The sequence below is a fragment of the Equus quagga genome, chromosome 10, assembly GCF_021613505.1.
Source record: "Equus quagga isolate Etosha38 chromosome 10, UCLA_HA_Equagga_1.0, whole genome shotgun sequence".
NCBI lineage: Eukaryota > Metazoa > Chordata > Mammalia > Perissodactyla > Equidae > Equus > Equus quagga.
In genome coordinates, this window is record NC_060276.1 from 86,226,510 (window position 1) to 86,250,177 (window position 23,668).

At 35.5% G+C, this 23,668-nt stretch overlaps 1 protein-coding gene across 14 annotated transcripts in view; it reads right to left on the bottom strand.

Annotated features, from left to right (window-relative positions):
- Nucleotides 1-9,240: 9,240 nt before the first annotated feature.
- Nucleotides 9,241-23,668, bottom strand: part of KDM6A (lysine demethylase 6A) — a 207,219-nt gene continuing 192,791 nt past the window's right edge. For 13 of the 14 annotated variants that reach the window (XM_046673180.1, XM_046673179.1, XM_046673174.1 and 10 more), the window contains 3 exons: nt 13,689-13,815; nt 11,297-11,467; nt 9,242-10,161 (listed from right to left, as the gene is read on the bottom strand). In XM_046673180.1, coding sequence (XP_046529136.1) covers nt 10,132-10,161; nt 11,297-11,467; nt 13,689-13,815 — 328 coding nt within the window. In that variant the 3' untranslated portion in view covers nt 9,242-10,131. Of the gene's footprint in view, nt 10,162-10,832; nt 10,877-11,296; nt 11,468-13,688; nt 13,816-23,668 lie in introns of all 14 variants that reach the window. The other variant, XM_046673176.1, reaches the window with a different exon arrangement.

Genomic DNA, 23,668 nt, shown 5'->3' on the forward strand with positions numbered 1-23,668 from the left:
TGAGGTCAATTATGCAGGTGCTGATTCCCAATAAAAATCCTGGGGCTTCCTTCCCTGGTAGGCAACACTTGTCACATATTGTTGCTGGAGGAATTAAGCATGTCCTAGGTAAGCCCACCAGGAGGGGACACGTGGAAGCTTGAGTCTGGTTTCCCCCATATGTCTCCCCAAGCGCCTTTTCCCTTTGCCGATTTTACTCTGTATTTTTCACTGTAATAAATTGTAACTCTGTATAAAACAGCTTCTGAGTCCTGTGACTCTTTCTAGCAAATCAGCAAGCCTGGGGCTGGTCTTGGGGGACCCCTGACACACAACTAAAGCATTAATTAAATGGAAATTTATAGGACTGGATGACTACACTAGAAAATGTCTCAGATCAATGACCTCAGCATCCACCTAAAGAAACTAGAATAAAAGCAGCTAAAGAAACGTGAGGTAAGCAGAAAGAAGGAAAAACAATAAAGATGAGAGAGAAAATCAATGACAAAGAAAACAGGAATACAATAGGGAAAATCAGTGAAATCAAAAGTTGGTTCTTCAAGAAAATCAAGAAAATTTGTAAGCCTCTAGCCAGGCTGATCAGGGGGGTAAAAAGACACAATTCACTAATACCAGGAATCACCCAGAACTGCAAATTCCACAAATATTAAAAGAATAAATTACTTGAAAGACACAAACTACCAAAGCTTACTTCTAAAGAAATAAACTGAGTAGCCTATGTATATTAAAGAAATTGATTTCATAGTTAAAATCTTTTACACAAAGAAAACTCCAGGCCCAGATTTTATTTATTTATTTATTTATTTTTTTGGTGAGGAAGATTGGCCATGAGCTAACATCTGTCATCAATCTTGCTCTTTCTGCTTGAGGAAGATTGTTGCTGAGCTAACATCTCTGCCAATCTTCCTCTATTTTGTGTGTGGGACCCCGCCATAGCATGGCTTGATGAGTGGTGTGTAGGTCTGTGCCAGGATCTGAACATGTGAACCTCAGGTCACCAAAGCAGAGCACGCCAACTTAACCATTATGCCACCGGGCCAGCCCCACTCCATAACGTGGTTTTACTGATGAATTCTATCAAACATTTTAGGAAGAAATAATACCAATTCCACACAAACTCTTCAAGAAAACTGAGGAGAGAGAATACTTCCCAACTCTGTGGCCAATATAATTCTGATAACAAAATCAGACAAAAATATTACCAGAAAATAAAACTATTGACCAATACCCCTCATGAACACAGATGCAAAAATTCTCAACAAAATTTTGGCAACAATATATAACTCAACAATATATAAAATAACAAAACATCATGAGCAAGTGGGCTTCACCACAGGAGTATAAGATTAGTTTAACATTTAAAAATCAATCAATGGGATTCACCATATTATAAGACTAAAACAGAAAAGCCAGATAATCAGCTCAATCAATGCAGAAAAATAATTTAATAAAAGTCAACATCCATTCCTGATAAAAAAAATCTCTCAGCAAACTAGCAATAGAGCGGATACCCTCAAGCTGATAGAGGGCATCTATGAAAAACCTTCAGTTAACATCATGCTTGCTTTCCCCTAAAACTGGGGACAGGCAAGGATATCTGCTCTGACCACTTCAACTCGATATTGTACTGGAGGTTCAAGCCAGTACAAAAAGGCAAGAAAAAGAAATAAAAGGCATTCAGATTGGGAAGGAAGAAGTAAAACTGTCTTCATTCACAGAGAACATAATTATTTATGTAGAAAATCCTAAGGAATCTACAGAAAAGTTACTAAGCTAATAAATGAGCTTATTAGCAAGGTTGCAGGACATAAGGTCAATACTCAATAATCAATTGTAAGTCTATAAACTAGCAACAAATAGTTGGAAATTAAAATTTTTAAAAACATACAATTCACAACACCATCAAAAATATCAAATACTTAGGGACACGAAGCCCTATTTACTGAAAACTACAAACCCTGCTGAGAGGAATTACAGAAGACCTAAACCAATGGAGAAATAGACCTTTTCCACGGGTCAAAAACTCAACTGTTAAGAAGCCACTTCTCCACAAATTGATCTATAGATTCACTGTAATCTCAGTCAAAATCCCACCAGGATTTTTTAATAGAAATTCACATGCTAATTCTAAAATCCACCTAGAAATGCAGAAGACCTGGAATAGCCAAAACAACTTTGACAAAAATAAAGTTGGAAAACTTACACCTCCTGATTGAAAGACTTCATAGAACACAAAAACTAAATTGAGATGACCTTCAGACCTAAACGTAAAAACTAAAACTATAAGGCTCCTAATAGAAAACATGGGAGAATATCTTCAAGACCAAGGGTAGGGAACGATTTCCTAGACAGAACACAAAAAAACATTAAATGTAAAAAAAACCCTGATAAACTGGACTTAGTCAAAATTAAGAACTTCTGCTCATCAGACACCATTAAGAAAATGAAAAGGCAAATCAGACTAGGAAAAATGTTTGTAATACAAATATCTGACAAACGGCTTACAACCAGATTATATAAGGAACCTGTAAACTTTATAGAAGAAGATATATGAATGGTCAATATACACATGCAAAGATATTCAACTTAGTCATCACAGAAATGCAAATGATAACCACAATGAGATACCACACACCAACTAGAATGGCTCAACTTTTGAAAACTTAACAACAGTAAATGTCTGTGAAGATGCAGAGCTCTCACATACTGCTGGTAGAAGTATAAACCGGTACAACCACTTTGGGGAAATGTCTAGTGATTTCTTATAAAGTTAAATATATACCTACTGGTATGATCCAGCCATGTTTATTCTTAGTGGTAAAAATTGGAAACAACCCAAATGTCAATCAGGAGAATGGATAACATACTGTGTTAGAGTCATACAATGAACTACTACTCAGCAACCAAAAAGAAGGAACTACTGATACGCATATCAACATAAATAAATTCCAAAAACATTGTGCTCGGTGAAAGAAGTTGAACACACAAAAAAACTACATTTTGCATGCTTCCATTTTTGTGAATTTTAAGAAGAGCAAAATAAATCTATGGGAATAGAAATCAGAAAAGCAGTTGCTGAGGGTTGGGGGGGCAGCAAAGGAGGAAGGAGATAGAATGGAAAAGGAGACAAGGGAAATTTCTAGGGTGATAGCAATGCCTTAATTCCTGATTGGGGTATAGTGTACACATTTTTCAAAACTCACCGAACTGTACACTTAAGATCTGTTTAGCTTATTGTATGTAACCACATCTCAAAAAAGAAAGATCAAGTTGAAAAAACACGCCAATAGTCCTTAAATATATGAAAAATCATCCAACCTTAGTCATAAAAGAAATGCAAATTGAAACTATCCTAAGATTCCACTTTTGCCCATCCTATTTGCAAAATTCCAAATGTTCCACAATACAGTATGTTGGCAAGGCCGTAGGAGAAATAGTCATGTTCATACATTGCTGGGCTGAGTGCAACACAGTAGAGCTGTGAAGGACAAGATATACCTCCACAAATACAAAACATACACATAAGGTCAAACAGCAAAAGATTGGAAACACCCCCAAATGTCCATCATTAGGAGATAGTACATGCAAACAACAATGGAGCACCATGAATTGATAATGACTTTTAGGATACTTTCAGTGAAAAAAAATCAAGGTGCCAAAAAACAGAAACAGCATGCTACATTTTGTGTAAAAAGGAAGCGAAATAAGACTATACATACACATTTATTTACTTCTGGAAAAAGAAACACAGGAAACATGAGCTAATGAACTGAAAATGGTTACATATAGGTAGGTGGTGAGTGGAGACAATTTGAAGGTGAAAGGGATGGGAGCAAGACTTCTCTGAACGTACCTTTTAATATAGTGTTGCATTTTGAACCATGTAAATGTTATATATCTTGGAAGTAAAGTTAAATCAAAACACAGGGAGGGAAGGGGGGTGAGGGCTAGATGGAGACTGAAGCAAGCCTAAAATGCAAGTTTCAGAGTGCTGGTGTCGCATGCCCTCAATGTCCTAACTAGCAAATTATCTACTGTTCACACAGCTCTTCAATGGGCTCTTACTTATGAAACATTTGAGCAGACTGACCTTATCTAGAGGACCTCTATGAGGGAGATACTCTAGATACAGAGGAATTCTAATTGATGGGCTTTGAGCTCCAGCTGATTTAGAATGATTTATGACAGGATAATTTGGAGGCTGATCAATATTTTAAAACTATCCAGGTTTTGTATACAGAGGTTGTATTTTCAAACCTTTGGTACTTTCTATAGCTTTTCTTTTTTACCGAAATTTTTGATGTATCAGTACCTCATATACTTTTGACCTTGCTCCCCCACCACCAATGTTTTCAGTACCTTAACCCAGAAAATCTTGTTGATCATAGATTTGAGTACTGATTTCCATTTATTAGACACAGAATCCTTTCCATGTGCAGACACCTCAAAATTTGCATCCAAGTACATTTAATGAAAGATAATGACACTTAAAACACATATATCTTCTCTAAAGAGAACAGTCTCATCTAGTTTCATTCTGTCAAGTGTATTATTCTACCACAAAGTGGAGAGCCAAAGTTAATGCCTAGCTACAATTAACTATATAAACCTACAAAATCAGTGTATTTGCTTTCTCCTCTTTTCTCCCCTTACTCTCTTTGATAGATGTTGTATCTGGGCATTTCTGGAAGTAGGTGTGGCTCAGAGTATTGCTTTGTCTTAATCATACCTTTAATCTATTTGAAGTCATCATACACTTACACACACAGTTATAATTTAAATACCTTAGGATAGTCCTTAAATTCACCAAGAATCTTTGTTGTTCATATTAAGACGTATAATCATTTGGAAGTACACTACATGGCACTGAATGGTTTTGAAACCCTGAGAAAAACTGTGACTATATATTTTTTTAGGTTGGTATGCTTAAAAATCATAGTTTGAATATGTTAAATCAAATTCCCACCTTAAACTAGATTGGCAAATGGTAGTCAGACCAAGAGTTCAGAAAAATGCATATTATTAAATCTTTACATTGAGAATATTCTATTTACTCATTTTCTTGTCACACAGTTTCTTGAAGTGCCATTATTTGATTTTAGGATGGGAACAACTCAGTAGACATTACTAAGACTTAACAGGAATTTCCCTTTCCTCTATCATTTCCACTTTCTAATTCATGGCTTACATCTTCACCCTGATAATTCACCATCTTTTTCAACCACAACAGTAGGTCCTAATGCAACCAAAATCCATGCGTCCTTTCCATCCTAAGAGTGCAAAAGTCTAGGAGTATGATGTAGGGAGTAGGTACACATTACTCCTCAAATGCTTCTTCTGACGACCAACTTAAACACTATGTCATACATCCCAGCTTGCCCAGGATAGTCCCATTCTATGGCTGCTGCCCTGTCCAATTACTAATAGTGGCCCCTGTTGACCTCAAAGAAGTTCTGGTTTGGACTGTAAAAGATATGGTCAGCCTAATTATAGGTTATCAAATTTAAAGACATCTTTCTCTTGTTAAATATTCAAAATGAAAAGTTTCTTTCAAACGTGACCAGAGTTAAGCACTCAGCAATTGCTATTTCTCTGCAGTGGGAGGTAGAATAGCACTCGCTCTGGAGTCAGATCACCACACTTGGAATCTTGGGCAAGTTACATGATCTCTCTTTGCCTCAATTTACTTATCTGTAAGATGGGGATAAAAGAGTACCTAACTCAGAGGGTCATTGTGAGCACTAAAGAGAATGTACATAAAGTACTTAGCACCGTGCCTTGCACAAGTACTCAGTAATGGTAGGTATCTTTAGGCCGCACTAAAAAAATACCATCCTCATTTCCCTGTTCAACTAAAAAGTACATCTTCCTTTCAAAAACAAACCACCACATGGGTTGCTTCACAGTATATATATATATATATAAAACTATTACTGTGTAAAGCACTCCAAGACGACAATACAAATGTTTAAAGTTGGTGATGTTTGCTATTCACCAGACCAACATAATTTCATACCCAAGCCTCCTGGAAAAGACTGAACTGACCGCCCCACCCCCTGAAGTTCAGTACCTTTCCCATCCCTGGCAATCAGATTGTTGCTCCACTGAAGGTGCTCTGGCAAATGTCACCAACTGTCTTGTGTCAATCCAAAGGAATTCCTTTAATCCTCATCTTTGGAGCATGGTGTGGTTATTTTTCAAAAGCTCTAGCTTGTCTAACATCACCCCTGGCTGGTTTCTTTTGGCTTTCTTCTCCTTTGCCATCTCCTCTCTTATATGCTGACGTTCCTTAGTGGGTATTTGGTCTACCTCTCCTCACCACCAGTTCCTGTATAATCTTACCATCTCCTCCGGCTCCAAGCACCACCACCTCAATGGACAGCCAGATTCATGGTTGTGGTCCAGATCTCTCCTAATTCCAACAACTTATATGCTGTACAAGCAGTTCATTATCTTCTGCCCCCAGAACTACCCTTCCGTATTTGCTATACTGGTTAGAAGCACCCTCACGCATCTAAGGTATCTAATGGGTCCTGTGGATTTTACCTTTTCTCTTCCAAATCTTTGTTCTTATTAGTCCAGCCTTGCAACGTCCAAAGTTCCAAGCCCAAAACACATCTTCTTCCAATTTCTGTGCTTTAGAATGTCCCTCTGGCAGCAACGTACAGGATAGATGGAATGTGTTACAGGAGGCAGGAAGACTACTGCAAACTCAATGCTGGTCTTTTGCTTAAATCCTGTGGATGGTTCCATATTAACTGCAGGGTAAAGTGTAGATCTCTCTTATGGCAGAGGTGGCTTTCCAATGTTGAGGACTTCCTACCTCTCCAGTTGTCTTTTAACATGCCTAAAGCTCCTTAGTCAAAGTTCCCAAATGCTCTTGCTCTGGAAGGTGTGATAATGTAAACCCTGCTGAAATGCAAGCCCCAATACTACTCACCCTTCTTGTTACCTCTTCTAGGTTTTGCCTGATATATTACATGCATCTACCAAATGAGATGTGTATAAGGAGGGTAGAAGGCTGGGATCACATCTTATTCAGAGTCATTTCTTTAGGAGATGCTAAATAAGTGTATTGATTAAATTAAAATGCACATGATGATAAAGATTTAATGACCAGGTTCTGAGAAGCAGATACTTCATTTAGTTAAATTCATATTATGTGATCTTAAATTTCAGTTGACCAGTCACTACTATTTTGAAGGTCCTATCAATTTACTATTTTGGAAAAGTAACTTCAAAATGCAGAAGCCAAAAGTTTTTTATTTTTTTAAATTTATTTTTTATTTTTTAAAGGTGTGCTTTTTGGTGAGGAAGATTGGCACTGAGCTAACATTTGTTGACAATCTTCCTCTTTTTTTTTCCTCCCCAACACCCCAGTACATAATTGTATATCCTAGTTCTAAGTCATTCTAGTTCTATGTGGGATGCCACCAAAGCATGGCTCGATGAGCGGTGTGTAGGTTCGCACCCAGAATCTGAACCAGTGAACTCTGGGCTGCCGAAGCGGAGCAGATGAACTTAACCACTATGCCACTGGGCAGGCCCTCATAATTTTTTTTTATTGATTTAACTTAAATAGATTAAGAAAAGTGAACTGCTATACAGATGGTATAAGATTTCCTATTTAACTGGCGACAATGAGAAAAGAATTTGACTTAGTTCCTACTTTCTGGATCAACATTTGTTTTTTTATACATCGTATATTAGCTTCTTTCTCTAAACAATGTGTGTGTCATGATGCAAACTTACTTCATGAAGGCACCTGGATAGAGTATGCTTTCATGGGATTTACCTGTACAAGCAGCAAAAAGAAAAAAAAATTACTCTTTCTTCTGAAACCTGAAAAATGTAAATTATGAAGAATGCTAAACTGACGAAAAAAACGTTTACATAAGACTTTGTTCATCTAGTTATATTTCAGAGTAACGTTGATGTGTGTGATTTCTATCTATCCTCTACCCATTCAAAGACTAAGCTGAGCAAGTATTATCCTTGACATGTAACTTCCAAATATGTACTGGTGAAACACGACTATATTACTCTTAAATGTCAGACAACTTAGAAAATAAGACTGTGTCAGTAAGATAAACCAGAACTGGTTAAGAAACATTTAGGCATAGCTTTAGCATTCTCATAATCTTTGTTTCTGGGTAGTTGGCTTGCAATTTTTATTTGCAAAAATGTTTGTCTTTAGTTCTTTCAAAAATATCAGTGGTTAAACATCCTAAGCAGCACTTAGACAAGCACTCTTGCTCCTTAACTAAAATAGATTCGTAATTATCTCCTTTTGAAATTATAAATAAGAGATGATTGCTGCCAGTAGATATTCAATATTTACCAAATTATTAACTAATTGAATAAAATATCTCCATGCTTTCAAGCCCCGAACTGTTTCTAGGAGGACAGCATACTCCAAAACTATCTGAAAAAGAGTACTTGATTAATGCAATCAGCACAGCATTTCACCCGATAGGATTATAAACTCCCTTTAGTCATATATATAACTTCATTTATAGCACTCTCTATGCTCTTCACTAAAGCTTCCTGGAAAATTCCTAGAAAGAACAGCATGATAAAGTGAGAATATGTGCCAGATGCAAGCAAGGTACCATTATTATAAAATGAAACACTGTTCTTAATTAGAAGTGACTTGTTAATGCTAACATAGCTTGCTATATTTTACTAGTTATATGGAATTTGCAGATTCCCCCGACCCAATCATGTCATGCAAGCAGAAAAGCATGAGATTTAAAAATTGCCTAACATTAAAAATAAGCCTCTTAATTTATTTGCATTCTAAAATAGAGCCCTTCATCTGAATCTTTTTTCCATATAAAACACTACTAAGTGATGTACAGGATTTGTTAAGCCCATATAACATTCCTTTTAAAATCTTAAGTTCCATCACTATTTGTTTTCTACTATTATACTACGTTTTGGCAGCAATTGTTTATTGGTTTGTCATTGCAGTAATTGCAACTTAACAATAAACCAGTCTGACATTTTAGATCTTGAAGATACATACCATATATATTTCTTTAAAAATAATCATACTTTTGTAAGCAATACTTTACAGTAGACACCTCAAAAATCTACCATAGATGTGAAACTTAAAACGAGAAAAATTTAAGTTCTAAATCTTTATACATATATATCCAGATTTCTATATATATTATATATACATACATAAGTATATATAAAATATATATAATCAGATTTGAAAAATGAACAAAAACTGGGCACTGTACATAAAGTCTTTTTAAAACTCAAACAATAGAAAACTCTTTAAACATTAAACAATTTTAATAAAAGTTTCTGTACAATGCTAAGCAGTTTTATTTACACATAGAAAATGTAATAGGAGTAGTGTTTGAAATTACAGAACTCCTTAAAATTCAATGGCAGGTAAATCTGGAAAAAATAACAGCATTCCATTCACAAATATTTTCAAGCAATAAATATGTATTTATAAATAGTGTAAATTTACATCAAGATTAGAAACAAAAATCACAAATCTGAAGTTTATTCCTTAGTCTATGTGCAATCCATTATCTTTGTGACTTGGCTGTTAATTTTTTTAAACATTTTATTTAGGAACCAAAAGTGTAATAACCGTCATGGTTTTAAAACAAGACAGAAAAACATAAAAGCAGTAAAAAAGTTCCTTACCTAACTTTTCACATTAAAAAAAAGTTGACCAAAGAAAGACTTAAAATTGCTAACTACCTTACAAAGAAATGACCAGCTAGGCTAGTATTTTTTTCCAAGGAAAATTCTGAAGGGGGAAAAGATAGATGAAAACAAATTCATCAGCCCAGAAATACAGAAATATAAAAGAGGTTGTCTTCAAGTCAGTAGTCTGTATGATGTTGCCAGTTTTGTCAGATATATACAAAACGTGGAAATTATTATTTTTTTTCTGAAGTATAGCTGATCAGCTTTGTGAGAGTCCTGGAGTAGGAGCAGTGCTCTCCCCTGTCCAGTTGGTTGACACTCCGCACTTGGAAGGTTGCATAGACACAGTTTTCAGCCAGCAGCCTTACGAGATAGCTACAAAAATCGGTGGTGCAGAACTGGGTTACTTCCTGAATAGCAGAAAAGGTCTCACTTAATGTCCATGGAACAATATCAAGATGAGGAGGATGGTAATGGAGGAGCCTGAAAATAAAAGTAAGGTATGTTACTTTGGTACTCAAATTGTTAACAGCATTCCCTAGCTCAAGGCTACAAACATAGTCTGCTTATGAAGGTAGGAGAAATAATTCTTCAAGAAAGTTCAACAGCCAGCTACACAATGTCAAAGTACAACCTTCCTTACCGTCTCTCATCTGGCCAATTTTCCTAAGAGTCTGAGACCATGACCCTACTCAGTGCACCCACATTTGTCTGTACTTCTTCACCAATTAGTCAAAAACTCTTAGAATGTTATCAGGTTGATCATTTTTTAGATTGCATAAAACGAAAAAAAAGGCTTGTGGAAAATAATTTAACAAATCAATTACAAATTCATTAGTGACTGGCTTAAGGATCTATCTCAACTAGATAATATATTCTGGTTTACATATTCCAGATAATTTTCTTCTTCTTCAAGCAATCTTGAAGACCATTCAAGTTAAAATATCAGGAGCTAAATTTCAAAAATTCAGTTTCTGATCACATATGTAAGAGAAAAGTATTGGAAGAAATCAAAAATTCATAAATTAAGTCTGTGTTTCTATTCACAAAACCATTAATGTGCTAAAGTGCTTCCCCCTAAACATATGCTGTTTAAAATAAAAGACTGAGTAATTTATAAGTACACTTGAATTTCATAAGGTGATATAACATACCCGGAAGTTAAGCTCCATCAAATATTCCCATGAGGTTAATACTTCTGGCAAGGACAAAATTTTAAATAAATTAGCTTTAAAAGCAGAAGTATATTTGAATGCACACACTGATTCATTTTGTGTACACTAATAACCTATGTACACAAATGTTTTATCAACTAAGATCAAATGACATAAAAGATATGATAGTCTTCTAAAAGTACACAAAGATTTTAAAATGTAATTATTGTGACATTATTTAGGCTAGTCTTACCCAGGAAGAAAAGGGAAAGTGCCAATTCCATAGGAATAAATACTTGGAAGTCGAGGAGAGGGGGAAATGATATGACTATTTCCTAATTCAATATCTAATGAGCCAAAAGAAAATTTAAATATTTCATTACCTCCCACTTATCAGGTGGCAGAACAAACACTGCTGCTTCCCTATCCAGCTAACCATGTACTCACATGTTGATTTCACTTACTAATGTAAATTGGTCATAGACTTGCATCAGGTCCTCCATTTTGTACTGTTCTAGCACCACAAAATTTTCCAGGTTTCCACTTGTTTTTCGTGCACAATCTTGGCAATGCACTATGTAGGTCTTTCGAGAATTGCTCTCATTAGTGACAAAAAGCAGATCAAAAACCTCCACCTATTTTATACAAGAGGAAAAGCATTGAATAGAGACAGTGGTTATTTATTTACTGTGCTGCTTTAGTATAATAACAGAATTCTACTTTACATGAAATTGTGGACAGTGATCTCTGTTGAGAGCAGGTACTAAGACAAACATGACTGTGTTGAAGAATCTTTAATAGACCAGGTTTATTTTGCACCCAACCCAAAGACATGGGTGGCAATGTGTATTTAGGGGAGTGACCTAAGGGAATGATACACTCATTACAACCACTGGCAAAAGCCTAATTCAAAAGTTTGATAAAGGTCAGCCTGTTTCTGTTTTAAATCCAAAACATTAATACACAATCAGATAAAAGTGTGATCATTACTTTCCTTTTAATTCTCTATGATAGTACTCATCACAGGGCACTACATACGGATTTTTGTCTTACCCCCCATAGACTAAGCTCCTCAAAGATGAAGACTATGTTTTACTCATCTTTGTATCTACAGAGCATATCATAGTGCTTAGTCCTTAGCCAAACCTCAAAACACACTTGTTGAATGAATATAATCTATGATTATTTTATAGATGAGGAAACTGACAGGTAAGCGACAGTGAGTGAGTGTTCAGCTGTCAGCTCATGTTAAGGAGTATGAGTACAAACAAAAAGTGCATTCGTGAGTATAGCACGATTTTAAAAATAATGTATCTTATACAGAAAGATTGATGAGCTGCTAAGATTCAGGCAGGATAAGTAACAACACTGTGGAATAGGAGTCATTCTCAAATACTGGAAAGCTTATATATTCATTTTTCTAAGGTATAACACTTCTAACTAGAATCTACCTGATCTCCCAATGACTTATTTTGGCCAGGTTATACAACATTAAAATAGTCAATGAATTCAATCATTTCAAATAAAAGTCAATGTCAGAATTACAAAATTTCAAGGTTTGGAATGGATCATCAACATCCCTGGCTTTGGCATATCCTTGAATTTGTTCAGTGACAGAAAACTCGTTTGACTTCATGTCTTCTTTGAACAGTTATGTTGATTAAAATCCCAGAGTTCACCATGTTTTCCATTACTATCAATGGGCAACAACATGAACTCATGATCTGAGCTAGAAAATTTGTGAGCATTCTTCAATCTGTCCCTTACTTCTGCCACTTAATGAGTTGTCTTGTGGATTTCACCTTCTAAATATTTTTGAAATCTTCTCCTTCTTTTGTATTTCCACTGCCAGGTCCTAGTCTAGGCCTAAAGATAACAACTCTTACTTAGACTACAATAGCTTCCTATCTCCATCCTCTCCAATCATTTTCCTCTCTACAACACACATCCAACTTGGTTGCCTACTCAAAAACTTTTGATGGCTTCAATGACCTCTGAATAAATATCAAACTCCTTTCTGCAAGCTTCCTATCACCTAGACTTGTAAGTAGAATTTGCATAGTCTGTTTTCCAGCCACAGTGGGCTACTTCCCTTTTCTGAATAAATCACTCCATTTCCCATGTTGTTCCTATAGCTCATAATAACATTCATTCTACCTCCAATTCTCATCATTTTTTAAAGCCTAGTGAAGCCATACTCATTCTTCAAGGACGGACTCAAATGTTAATACTTTTGTGAACTCTTTATGTCAATACTAGAAGGGAAAATTAGGTTATTTCCCCCCCAGTGTTATCATAACAGTTAGTAAGACCAACTTTGCATTCATGACAGTCTCATGTACATTACAATTAACTGTTTATAATTTGTCTTTTCCACAAAAATATAAGCTTCTTCAGAGCAGGTACCACATCTTCTTTGTTTCCGTATCTCTTGCAAGCTGTGGCCCCAAGAGAAGACTGACCACTGTATTGTGAATTGCACCAAAGAAGACTGAACAGTGGTCTATACCTGGAGCTATACCGAACTACACCCAGTTTATTGGCATCTGTTTATGTCTGGATTGTTTAAAATCCAAGACTAAATCTTTTGATGATTATCATTTGTTAAATGTCGAACAGATAAATGATTCTGTAATAGATACTTCTAGAGTTAATACATAGTGAAACAGTATATCATCAGATTAAGTTTTAACATAATAGCTAAGTAACAAGAAAATAAGATTGAATACAATGTCAATTTCAGTAAAATACATTACATAAAAGTATAAATACATTTTAAAAAATAACTAAAGAGAAATGAAAAGTAGAGAGGTAAGAGGCTTTACAAAACAACTGTGGATAAGAACAGTTACTTACCTCACAAATGCTACAATAATGTGCTGGTTCTTCTTTTGCCCGCCCATGCCATATAATCTCTTTTCCTGCAGCAATGAGAGCTTCCCTCAATGTCTGACATTGCTTCAGAGTTCTCAGAAGACAGTACCTATTGTGGGGGAAAAATTATTTGTGACCAGCAACTGAATATTGAATATTTTTAGCATAAAAGATATACCACTAGAAAAAATGCCAAGAGACTCAGTTCTATTATCTGTGACTTCATCATTTTTCTTTCATCAATTTCTCAGATATTCTCAGATTTAAAAAATAAAGCCAAAGCTCAGCAGGTCTGACGATAACAGTATTAGATCTTTTAAAGTTGAGGATAACTGATATCTGAATATCAAAATATAATGAACTTAATATACAAAACCTGACTCCTTGCTTAAATATAAGTTGCTAATTTTGGCTCTTATTTGGGCAAGTCTATTAACCTCTTTGGGAGTCAATGTCCTCATCCTTGAAATAAGGGATCTAAATTCCAAATCTGAACAGCTATGATTCTAGTAAGGCAGAAAGGCACATTATTTCTATCAACACTACCTAGATACTCATAAACAGCATCATCTATATAGTTGCTCTGGAAACTTTTGAGTCTATAAGAAGAAAACCATTTATGAATTTAGTTACTGAACAACACAAAATTGGTTTTGCTACAGTGCTAAAGAAGGAAAAAAAGACATTTAATTCCTCTTTTAACTTGAAGATCATATGGTAGAATCTTCCATTTACAATAACACAATCAAACTTTTCTTATAGTTTATACCTTTTCTAAACACATAGTTATGATGCTAACAATACAGGGAATTCCTACAATTTGTGCTGATTTTCCTAGTTTGCTGTCATTAGTTTGAAGTGTCTGCTAATTTCTCTTACTCTCCTGTGAATCTTAGTGGCTCAGGCTCTCCATTTGAACAGAAAGGTTGGACTAGATGATCTCTAAGTCACTTTTCAGCTCTAAAATTTGGAGAGAACGAAAATAGCCTAAAGAAAAGGAAACGGGCTTAGCACCTGAGTATTGTTTGAAAGCAAAGGTCTTGCTGTCTATTCATTGCCTAGGACAGTGCCCAGCATATAGTAGATGCTCGATAAACATTTGATTACTGAACAACTAAAATTTAAAGTATAAGTAATAGCACATTTAATTTCTCTTAAACTATATTTCCTTACTATTTTATAAGTTGCTAGGTTAAAGCTTTGTTACTTATCAGAACCCAGGTAGATTAAGCCAGGTAAAAAGATGATTAAAAAAATATATAAAACTTAACTTATTTAACAAACATAATATCAACTTTACATTTGTAAGACAAATCCCTTAAGTATCATACTCAAGGAATTTGTCTCTCAGCTTGGCTTCAGCAATTCTTGTGTTTAACTTACTTAGAAACAAAATAATGCTTTAGACTATGGTTCCAAGTCAAAGCTAGGACAGCTTATGTGTGTGAGGTGTGCCAGGTGAGGTAGCAAGTAAAAATTCAGATCATGGCAAAAAGAGAGAGATCATAATTCAGACTACGCTGCTAGCTCTTGAACAGTACCTGCTCCTCTCTTTTCTCCTCTCTGTGTCCCATACAATTCACCTCTGAAGGCACTGATCTTACTGAACAAGTATTCCAAGCAGGGCTTCAAAATAAGGTCTCTTTGACATGAAAATAATGCCTAACGCTCTGCAGGTAGCTTTGGAAGATTTGCAGACTCCACTATGCTCCCATGTGGGAAAATAAACAAAAATAATGAAACAATACAATAAAAATAAACAATAAAAAATAAGAACCAGACAGAAGGCATGGTATTAGGTACTTGATACATATTATGCCATTTATGCCTCTTAGCAACCCTGTGAGGAGGCACTATTATCTCCGTCTTATAAAATGAGAAAACTAGGGCTCAGTGAAGCTAAATTTGTCTGACGTCATAAAGCAATTTTTAAGTGGTTGGACTAGGGGTTTGTAAAAGCAGAAAATCTCAAGGTTCCCCTCACTATCTCTCACACTGTACTCTCTTCTTTCTGGTCTCTTTTTATGTCTTCTTACCCATCCTCCTCTTCTCTTTTAAAGATGAGATTCTTGGGGTTCAGTCACAACAGTTTTTGGTTTTCGTCCCCCCCGCCAAAACAGAGCCTTGGTTCTATGGAGTATTATTCCACTCAGCAAATGAATTTTCATCTCCAATGCTACTGACTACTCTGCCAGTCAGATTGTAGTTTATAATTTATAGGTTAATTTGGTAGTTTCATCTTAAAAAGGGCAATATATACTACTTTCCTGCAAACAATAAATGGTTAGAGCTAAGGGTTGCTAAATATAAAATACTAAGTCATGAGTATTCTGTTTCCGGAATCACAGCTCCAGAATTTTTATTTTGTGAGATACTGGAATCTTAGAAAACCGACAGCTCTATTAATCTGATCTGACAACGAATAACCAGATTGTGGTTTCCCCCTTGCCCTTATGTTTTTCCCCTAACATTAAAATCTTTTGCTCTTTCCCATTTTCAAAAGGTAGCAGTTGGAACAGAAGGAGAACTGAGAGAGACAGAGGCTCTTCTGCAGTCCACAACAATGAACAGATCCTAAAGGAAGGCTCTTAGTCAATCAAACGCTAGGGAAAAACAAATAGAAAATAAAGAGATTTAGGGAAAGGATCCCAGGGAAGACAGAAAATATTCAAGATGATGTAACAACAATCCCTTCTGCTTTGATTAATCTCAGACTTTGATTTTATATGAGGACAATGTGCAAGTGTACTGAAGAGCTAAAAAATAAGTCAAAATTATGATTGTCATTTCCTCCTATTTCAGTTTTGCTGAATTTTAATAAATTTACCTCACAGTAATTAAAAATTCAATTTGTTAAAAACAAAAAAAATATATCACTAGCAAAAAGTATAAAAATGTAGAAGGTAAAATGCATTTATTAAAAATAGCATCTTCTAAGAACAGGGTCAGAAATTATCTCAGGAGCTAGACAAGTAGGGAATTCTTTGACTTTTAAGGATCAGTCTGGTTTCAGAAACCAAGCCCTGTTTTTAACTGTTTGGATGAAAGACTACCCAAAAAGGCAACTCTGGTTTGGAAGAAAACCACGAGGAAGAGGCTGATTGAGGGCTTGGTGTATTTGAGGTTATACAGTAGAATCTAATCCAACCAAAAACCCACCTGCAAAGATGAAATCTAAAGAGGGATGGAATTTTAGAGAATGACATCAAATAGGAGATAAAAATGAAAATATACTTAAAATATTAGAATAAGAAAACTGAAGACAATAATATGAGGACAAAGGATCATGTATAATATATTCATAAATCAATGCATTAGGCAAAAGATAAATAGACACAGTATGCCATGGATGCTAAAAGGAGGGAGAGCTCATCTTCAGGTGAGGGGAGGTGGAAATCACAGTTTTCATAAAGAAGTTGTCAATTTAGACGTGAGCAGGAAGGAGAAATGGGAGGAAAGCACCTTCTAAGCAGAAGATATGCCATGAGCAAAGATAGTGTGGGGACTATTTAGGGAGCAAACAACTGTTCTCAGAAGATTTTAATCTTAGGACGAGGTTTCTAGGGCAGGAGAAGAAAGGAATGAAGGCACAGCGATACCATATTATGTCAAAGTTAAGACAACACTGGGGATTACTCTGACATTCTGGGGGCAATTTGACTAAGTTTCCAAAGTAAGTTCCCAAATATCAGTGTGGAGACAGATGAAGCATGGGTTAACTTGATATGGCACTTTTAAAGTCTTTACAGTAACAACCTCAGCCACTAAGAAGGAGATAGTGTACAAATTAAAGTATACCAAGAGGTGCCTTGTCTTTGCCCACCTCTCTTACTGAAAGAGCCATGCAAGAAAAGTGAGTTAACATGTGAGCCCTCGAAACACACTTGCCACGTGTCACTCCAGGGTTGTGTTCCCCTAGGACAACAGTGAGTGTCTGAAGGTCAGTTAAGACATCTAACAGTTTCATTTAAACCAACCACATGGCTGAAATTCAAGGTCTCAGTCAATGATAAAATGAGTATCTTAAACATTTTAAACTCTCCAATGGAAAAAACAAGCATGAAAGCAAATATATGTTAACCACGAGAATGCAGAGTTTTAGAATTTTTATATCAATATTATCACAAAGCATTGTATATTTGACCCAACGGTGTATTAGAAGACCTCCCAGGACAACAGCACTAGGATCTATGCTAACTATGGACTGGTCTTTGTGGCTATACCCTCTTAGTCAATTATTAGACCAACTGGCTATGATCAAAGAGCTGTAGAACACCTCATTTATGCATTATCAAAGGTAAAGGGAATTAATACATTAACAGTTTGCTTTAATTTACATTTAAAACCTCTGTGCTTGTGATAAAAGTGTATATTATGTAGATAGGGTAATAATCTATAATATGTGTGAAAGAAAAGGGAAAACAAAAATATTGTTTAGTTCTAAAAGAGATTTAATCTAATCTAGGGTGTCCCTAACTTGTCTGATTGTAGGATTCATCTAGGCCACTGTGAAAGAGATTCTCAGGGTTTTTCCTGTAGAGCCTTGCATTTACTTGTCAGGAACAGAGTCTAGAAATTTATTTTAATAAGAGTCTCAGGTGTTTCTTATGATCTGGCAAGTAAAAAAAGGCAAACCTCTTACTGCATAAGTGATAAAAATGGAAACAATGTCTAAAATTTGTAATAATATTTTCCAATAGATACTAGTATGATACTAACTTCACAAATGATGTTTTTATGATGAGAGCCTTAAGAGACCACAGAGAGAAAGCTGCAGGGTAGGTAAGAGCACAGATTCTGGAGCTAGACTGCCTAGGTTCAAATCCTCGCTCCACACATACTTACTCTCTGTGCCTCAAGCTCCTCAACTGTAAAGATGGGACACCTAATTTATAGTGCTATTATGAGGATTACATATATTACATAAAATGCTTAGATTAGTGCCTGGCAGTGATCAGTATCTTAAATCATGTTAAAATAATTACATAATTACTAAAGTTTTTTTTTAAATTTGAAACAATTGTGCGATGAGTGTCAACTGAAAGTACAATAGTTACACCAAAAAGAACATAAAACAGATTATCTAAAAGGTGTTTAATCCAGATTCCATTAGGTCAGGATTTCTCAACCTTGGCACTATTGTTATCTTGAGCTGGATAATTCTTTATTGTAGGGGACTATCCTGTGCATTGTAGATGTTTAGCAGTATCCCTAGCTTCTACCCACGAAATATCAGTAGCACCCCTCACATTCAAGTTATGTCCCGAGGAAGGAGGCAAGGGGAGGCAAAACTGCACACAGTTGAGAATCACTGCACTAGGTCCATAAATATTAACTTAAAAAAACAGAAGGTAATTGAGGTTCCTATAATTAATATTAACAACAGCTTCATTTACTGAGTGTTTATCTACGCTAAGACCTACATAATACTCATAAGTCATATTAGAAAGATATAATTATTACCCCCATTTTTCAGAAAAAGAAACAAAGACTAATAGGTTTAGTAATTTGCCCATGGTCCCCCAGCCAGTAAATGGAGAAGCCAAGACTTGAAGGCAGATTGGACTCCAAACAACTACACAGTGCTGTCCTACCTGTAATATTTCGCTGTGATATTAAAAAGCACAGAGTCTAATACTTGGGAAAATTAAAAAAGAAAGGCAAATAACGAACACATAACAATCACACATACGCAAAAGGCACAGAGAAAGCACATAAAACATTAATATTGTGCATATAAAATGGTACATTTAAAAACGGAAATATAAAACAGTGCTTTATAAGATGGTCAAAAGAATGACAAAATGATAGGACATGAAATTAAGTTTGTGGGGAGTGGTTTTCCATGGACTTGGTAGCTGAAATTTTAGAAAACTTATTTTCAACTACTGGCTTCTGCGTCGTTAGTATTTTTAGAATTTTGTAAATTACCTGACAGATTACAGGGAGGTAGACAAGAGAATGTGTATTCTGAAATTTAACTTTCTACTCCTCAGCATACTATCTGATGTGCTGCTCCTAAATCTAAGACTTCCCAATAGTGAACTTTTCAGAGGAAAATGGGCTCTTTGGCATTCTGTTTTTGACATTTTAAAAATGCACTGAACTTATTAACATGATGATTTAAGTGGAACTCATGAAGTAGTCGGTGAAGAAACCAGTTTCCAATGTATCAGAAACATACTATCACTACATTAAATTGCTAATAGTCCAACATAATTGTGACAATTTATACTATATTTGTTGGAGTTGGTCTTATCTACCACTGAGATTAAACCATTCAACTGCATCTAAAAGAATCTCTATTTATTTCGAAAGCCTGCTAACCACAGGGAAATCTAATCAGAGCTAACAGTTTCCAGAGCTCACTTGCTACACTATCATCTGGTTCCTTTCCAGTCCTGTTAAAAGGAATACTTCAAAGCAAAGCAATGAACATATGAGTCATACGAAAGTGAAGTGAAAAAGAGCCTTAGCACTATACAGGGAGAAAACACAGGCCAAAGCAACGTATCTCAAGTATCTGAAAATGGGAATTATCAATTTGCAAAGCATGAGAGTGTTCTCTTAGCTCTTGATCGACTAGTTTAAAATTAAAACCAAATGGCAAAAACTGTATACTTTTTTCATGAAGATGGATAAAAAGCAGCAATAATCTCCCAACCCTCAATTTTAAGTTTTAAAGTGCCTATTTAGTAAAACTTCATTCACTCAGGACCCACTAATGAAAATATCTATGACACAGTTTATACTCAAGTGGGACAGGGGTTTACCAAACATCATCAATAGTTCTTCTACAAAAGGTATAACCCAAATAAAATTATGGAAAACATATTCAGAATGTGGAACTCTGTATGACACACAGTTCTGCCCTCTTCAAAATAAAAATCATGAAAAAGACTCTCATAGATTTAAAAGACACTAAAGGCACAATGACTACATACTGAATTCAATGTGAACCTTGATTACATCTAGATTGGTGGTAGTGGAGTGAAGTAAGAGTTTAAAAAGATATTTTTTGGTAGCTGGGGAAATTTAAATGTAGACTGCATATTGGCTGATTACTACTGATTTTCACATTTCTTACATCTGGTAAATGGTACTGTGGTTATGTGAGAATGTCCTTATTCTCAAGAGATGCAGGTTGAAGTATTTGGGGTGACATGTCATAATGTCTGCAAATTACTTTCGCGTATGGCCCAGACAAAAAAGTGTGTGCACATGTGTACGTATATAGAGACTGCTAAGTAAATGTATTTGTATTGTATTATTGCATTATTCTTTCAACTTTTTTTGTGATTTAAAAAATTTCAAAATAAAAAGTCTGAGGAAAAAGTATAAACAATTTGGGGGTCATGCAGCAATGTTATACGCAAATTTTATATATTTTAAAGGAGAATAAGATATTAACACAGAAAAATTGTCATAGTTCAATGAATTAAAGGAAGAGATCAGTAGCCTTACGTTTATAGTCTTCCTTAACTCATTTCTTTGTGTGGGCACTGCCTTACTTTAAAAATACCTAATGGTTCAGAAAGCTCAACAGCTAACACCTCAGCAAGGACTACGATCAGCCAGCTGAGAGCTCCAAGTGTGTATCTTAGATTTCTTTTGTAAGTAATAGAACCATGTATCCATCTGGCTACTTAATAGAGATGCCCACTTAAACATTGCAGGAGGAATTCAGGTTCTACGTGTTTAAAGTCAGCCAAGCTGGTAATCATCACTCTCCACACCGAACCCATTTCCCCCTTTCTTCCTTTACTCCCAGTTTCATCAACAAGCAGAAATGTCCCACTGCACAGCCCAAGCCAAAGCCCCAGCAATAGATTCCCCTCTCACCTCCACCACCCAATCAATCATCAAGTGTAGTCTACTTTGGTCTCTCTTTTTGTCTGAACTGTAGCAACTACCTTCTAATTTATGCCTCTAAATCTTCTGCCCTCCATTTAATGCTTCAACGTGCTGCCAAGTGATCTAACACGCAAATTTGATCATTATTAAAAAGATTAAAAATTCTCAAGGCTTCACGTCAGCAGCTGTTGCCAATGCAAAGTCTACTTGAAATTTTTAGCAACAAAGTTTAAATCTATACTCTTCAGCTAATATGAATGAACAAGTAAGGGCTTAAACCCAAGAGACACTTGAAATTTTAGTCTAAAAAAGGAGAAACTAAATTTGCTTGCAATATACGGGGTATGTGGGAAGAAGTTTATATTCATTTAAACAGTTAAAGGAAACTAAAAAGAGAAAGTTATTCACCAAGCTTCCACTAAAATTTTCCTAAGGAGTTAGGCTGTGAACTTTTCAAGTCAAGTTCACTGAATTATGAAATGAAAGAAGTAACGAAGATAATGACTATTCTTCTGACTCATGCCAATGTAGGAGGTATTTGGAGGAATGTGAAGTAAAGTATGAAGATTAGTGTATTTCAGTAAAATAACTAGAATGTAGAAATGGAAAGAGACTTACAAAATGACTTACTCAGAAAAGGACTTTATGGAATTGCAGGGCTCTAAAGACCCAACTTGAACTTGAAAGTGCAAAGAAACAAAAACAAAAAAACCACAAGAGTGATGCTGACTTGTGTGAATAACTACAGGTAATTCATTCTCAAAATGATGAGGGATTAGTAGATGACAATGAGATAACACCATTTCCCATTATTAAATCACTCAGTGCAAATACAGGTTCATAATCTCTTCTTATAATCCCACAAATTTTTCATAAATTTTGCATGCACTCATTTGGTGTTGAAACGTGACCTGGGGTTTTTTAGCTTTCACTTAGCTCATGAGAGCGACTGTTTCTATGTTTTACTGCAGAAATATGCATGTTTGATTCCAGGATACTGCTAGGACAGACCTGCTGGGAGGGTAAAATATATTATAAATGCACTCTATTACCTTTTTAAATGCAGAGAATTCTGAATACCAAAACACATTTGGCCTAAGGGGTTTAGGATAGGGAACTATGGAGCTGTAGTACTACTTCTGAGAAGCCTTTCCTGAATATTCCCCTCAGAAGTGTCTTCTTCTGTGCCCCTCAACTGTTTTTGTTTGTCTGTTTACCAATATCTCCATCATTAGAGCAAAGATCACATATTTTAATGTTTTCACTAAATTTCTCCATTTATTTTAAGCAGCCTGAGAAGTAATGAAATCCTTTTGTCACCTAGCACAATACCTGAGCACCAACTCAGTTCACAATAAATATTAAATAAATATGAAAGAATGAAGAGAACTGAGAAGAGCTGAGTGAGTGAGTGGACAAGAAGGCACAAGGTAAATTTTGCTTACATTCTTTTTGATTGGGCAAACTTCGCCCTCAACTATGAAGACTTAAAAATCATACATTGTAGATTCATAGTATTTAAGAACTAAAAACAATAATTCAGGGAGAAAGTTAAGGAAGAGGACTAGGTTTATATATCTTCTCCATTCCACTTCTTTAGTCTAGCTGATATGTTTTCTTTTAAAATAGCCTACAATTCATATGCTCAATGTATATTGGATTAATGCTTTATTTAAAGAAGGGAGGAGGTGTAAAAATTGCTGTTCATATTAAAGATGGTTTAAAATACCAAATAGAGTGGCAAAAATAAATAGAAAATTCAAGTATACAACTAAAGGCAGCAGCAGGAGAAATGGCTCATAAGGTAAGTGGGGGTCAGATTTGAGGTACAAATGGGGACTTCAAAGAATGTTTATGTGTGTGCCTTTCTATGCTTAGAATAGTTGGCGGCTGGTGACCTGAGCAAGAGAAGTAACAGGGGCATAGTGAAGGTGGAAAGCCAAACTGCTATGGATGGTGGAGTGAACAGGAGATGAAGAAAATGACTCAAAGCAGAGGGAAGGAATGGCAAGGGAGAACTATTTCTTAAGACTTGGTACAGCTCAATAGCCAGAACAAACCCATGCCACTTCTTTTGCTGGCAATATACTAGATTTGAGGACCAAACC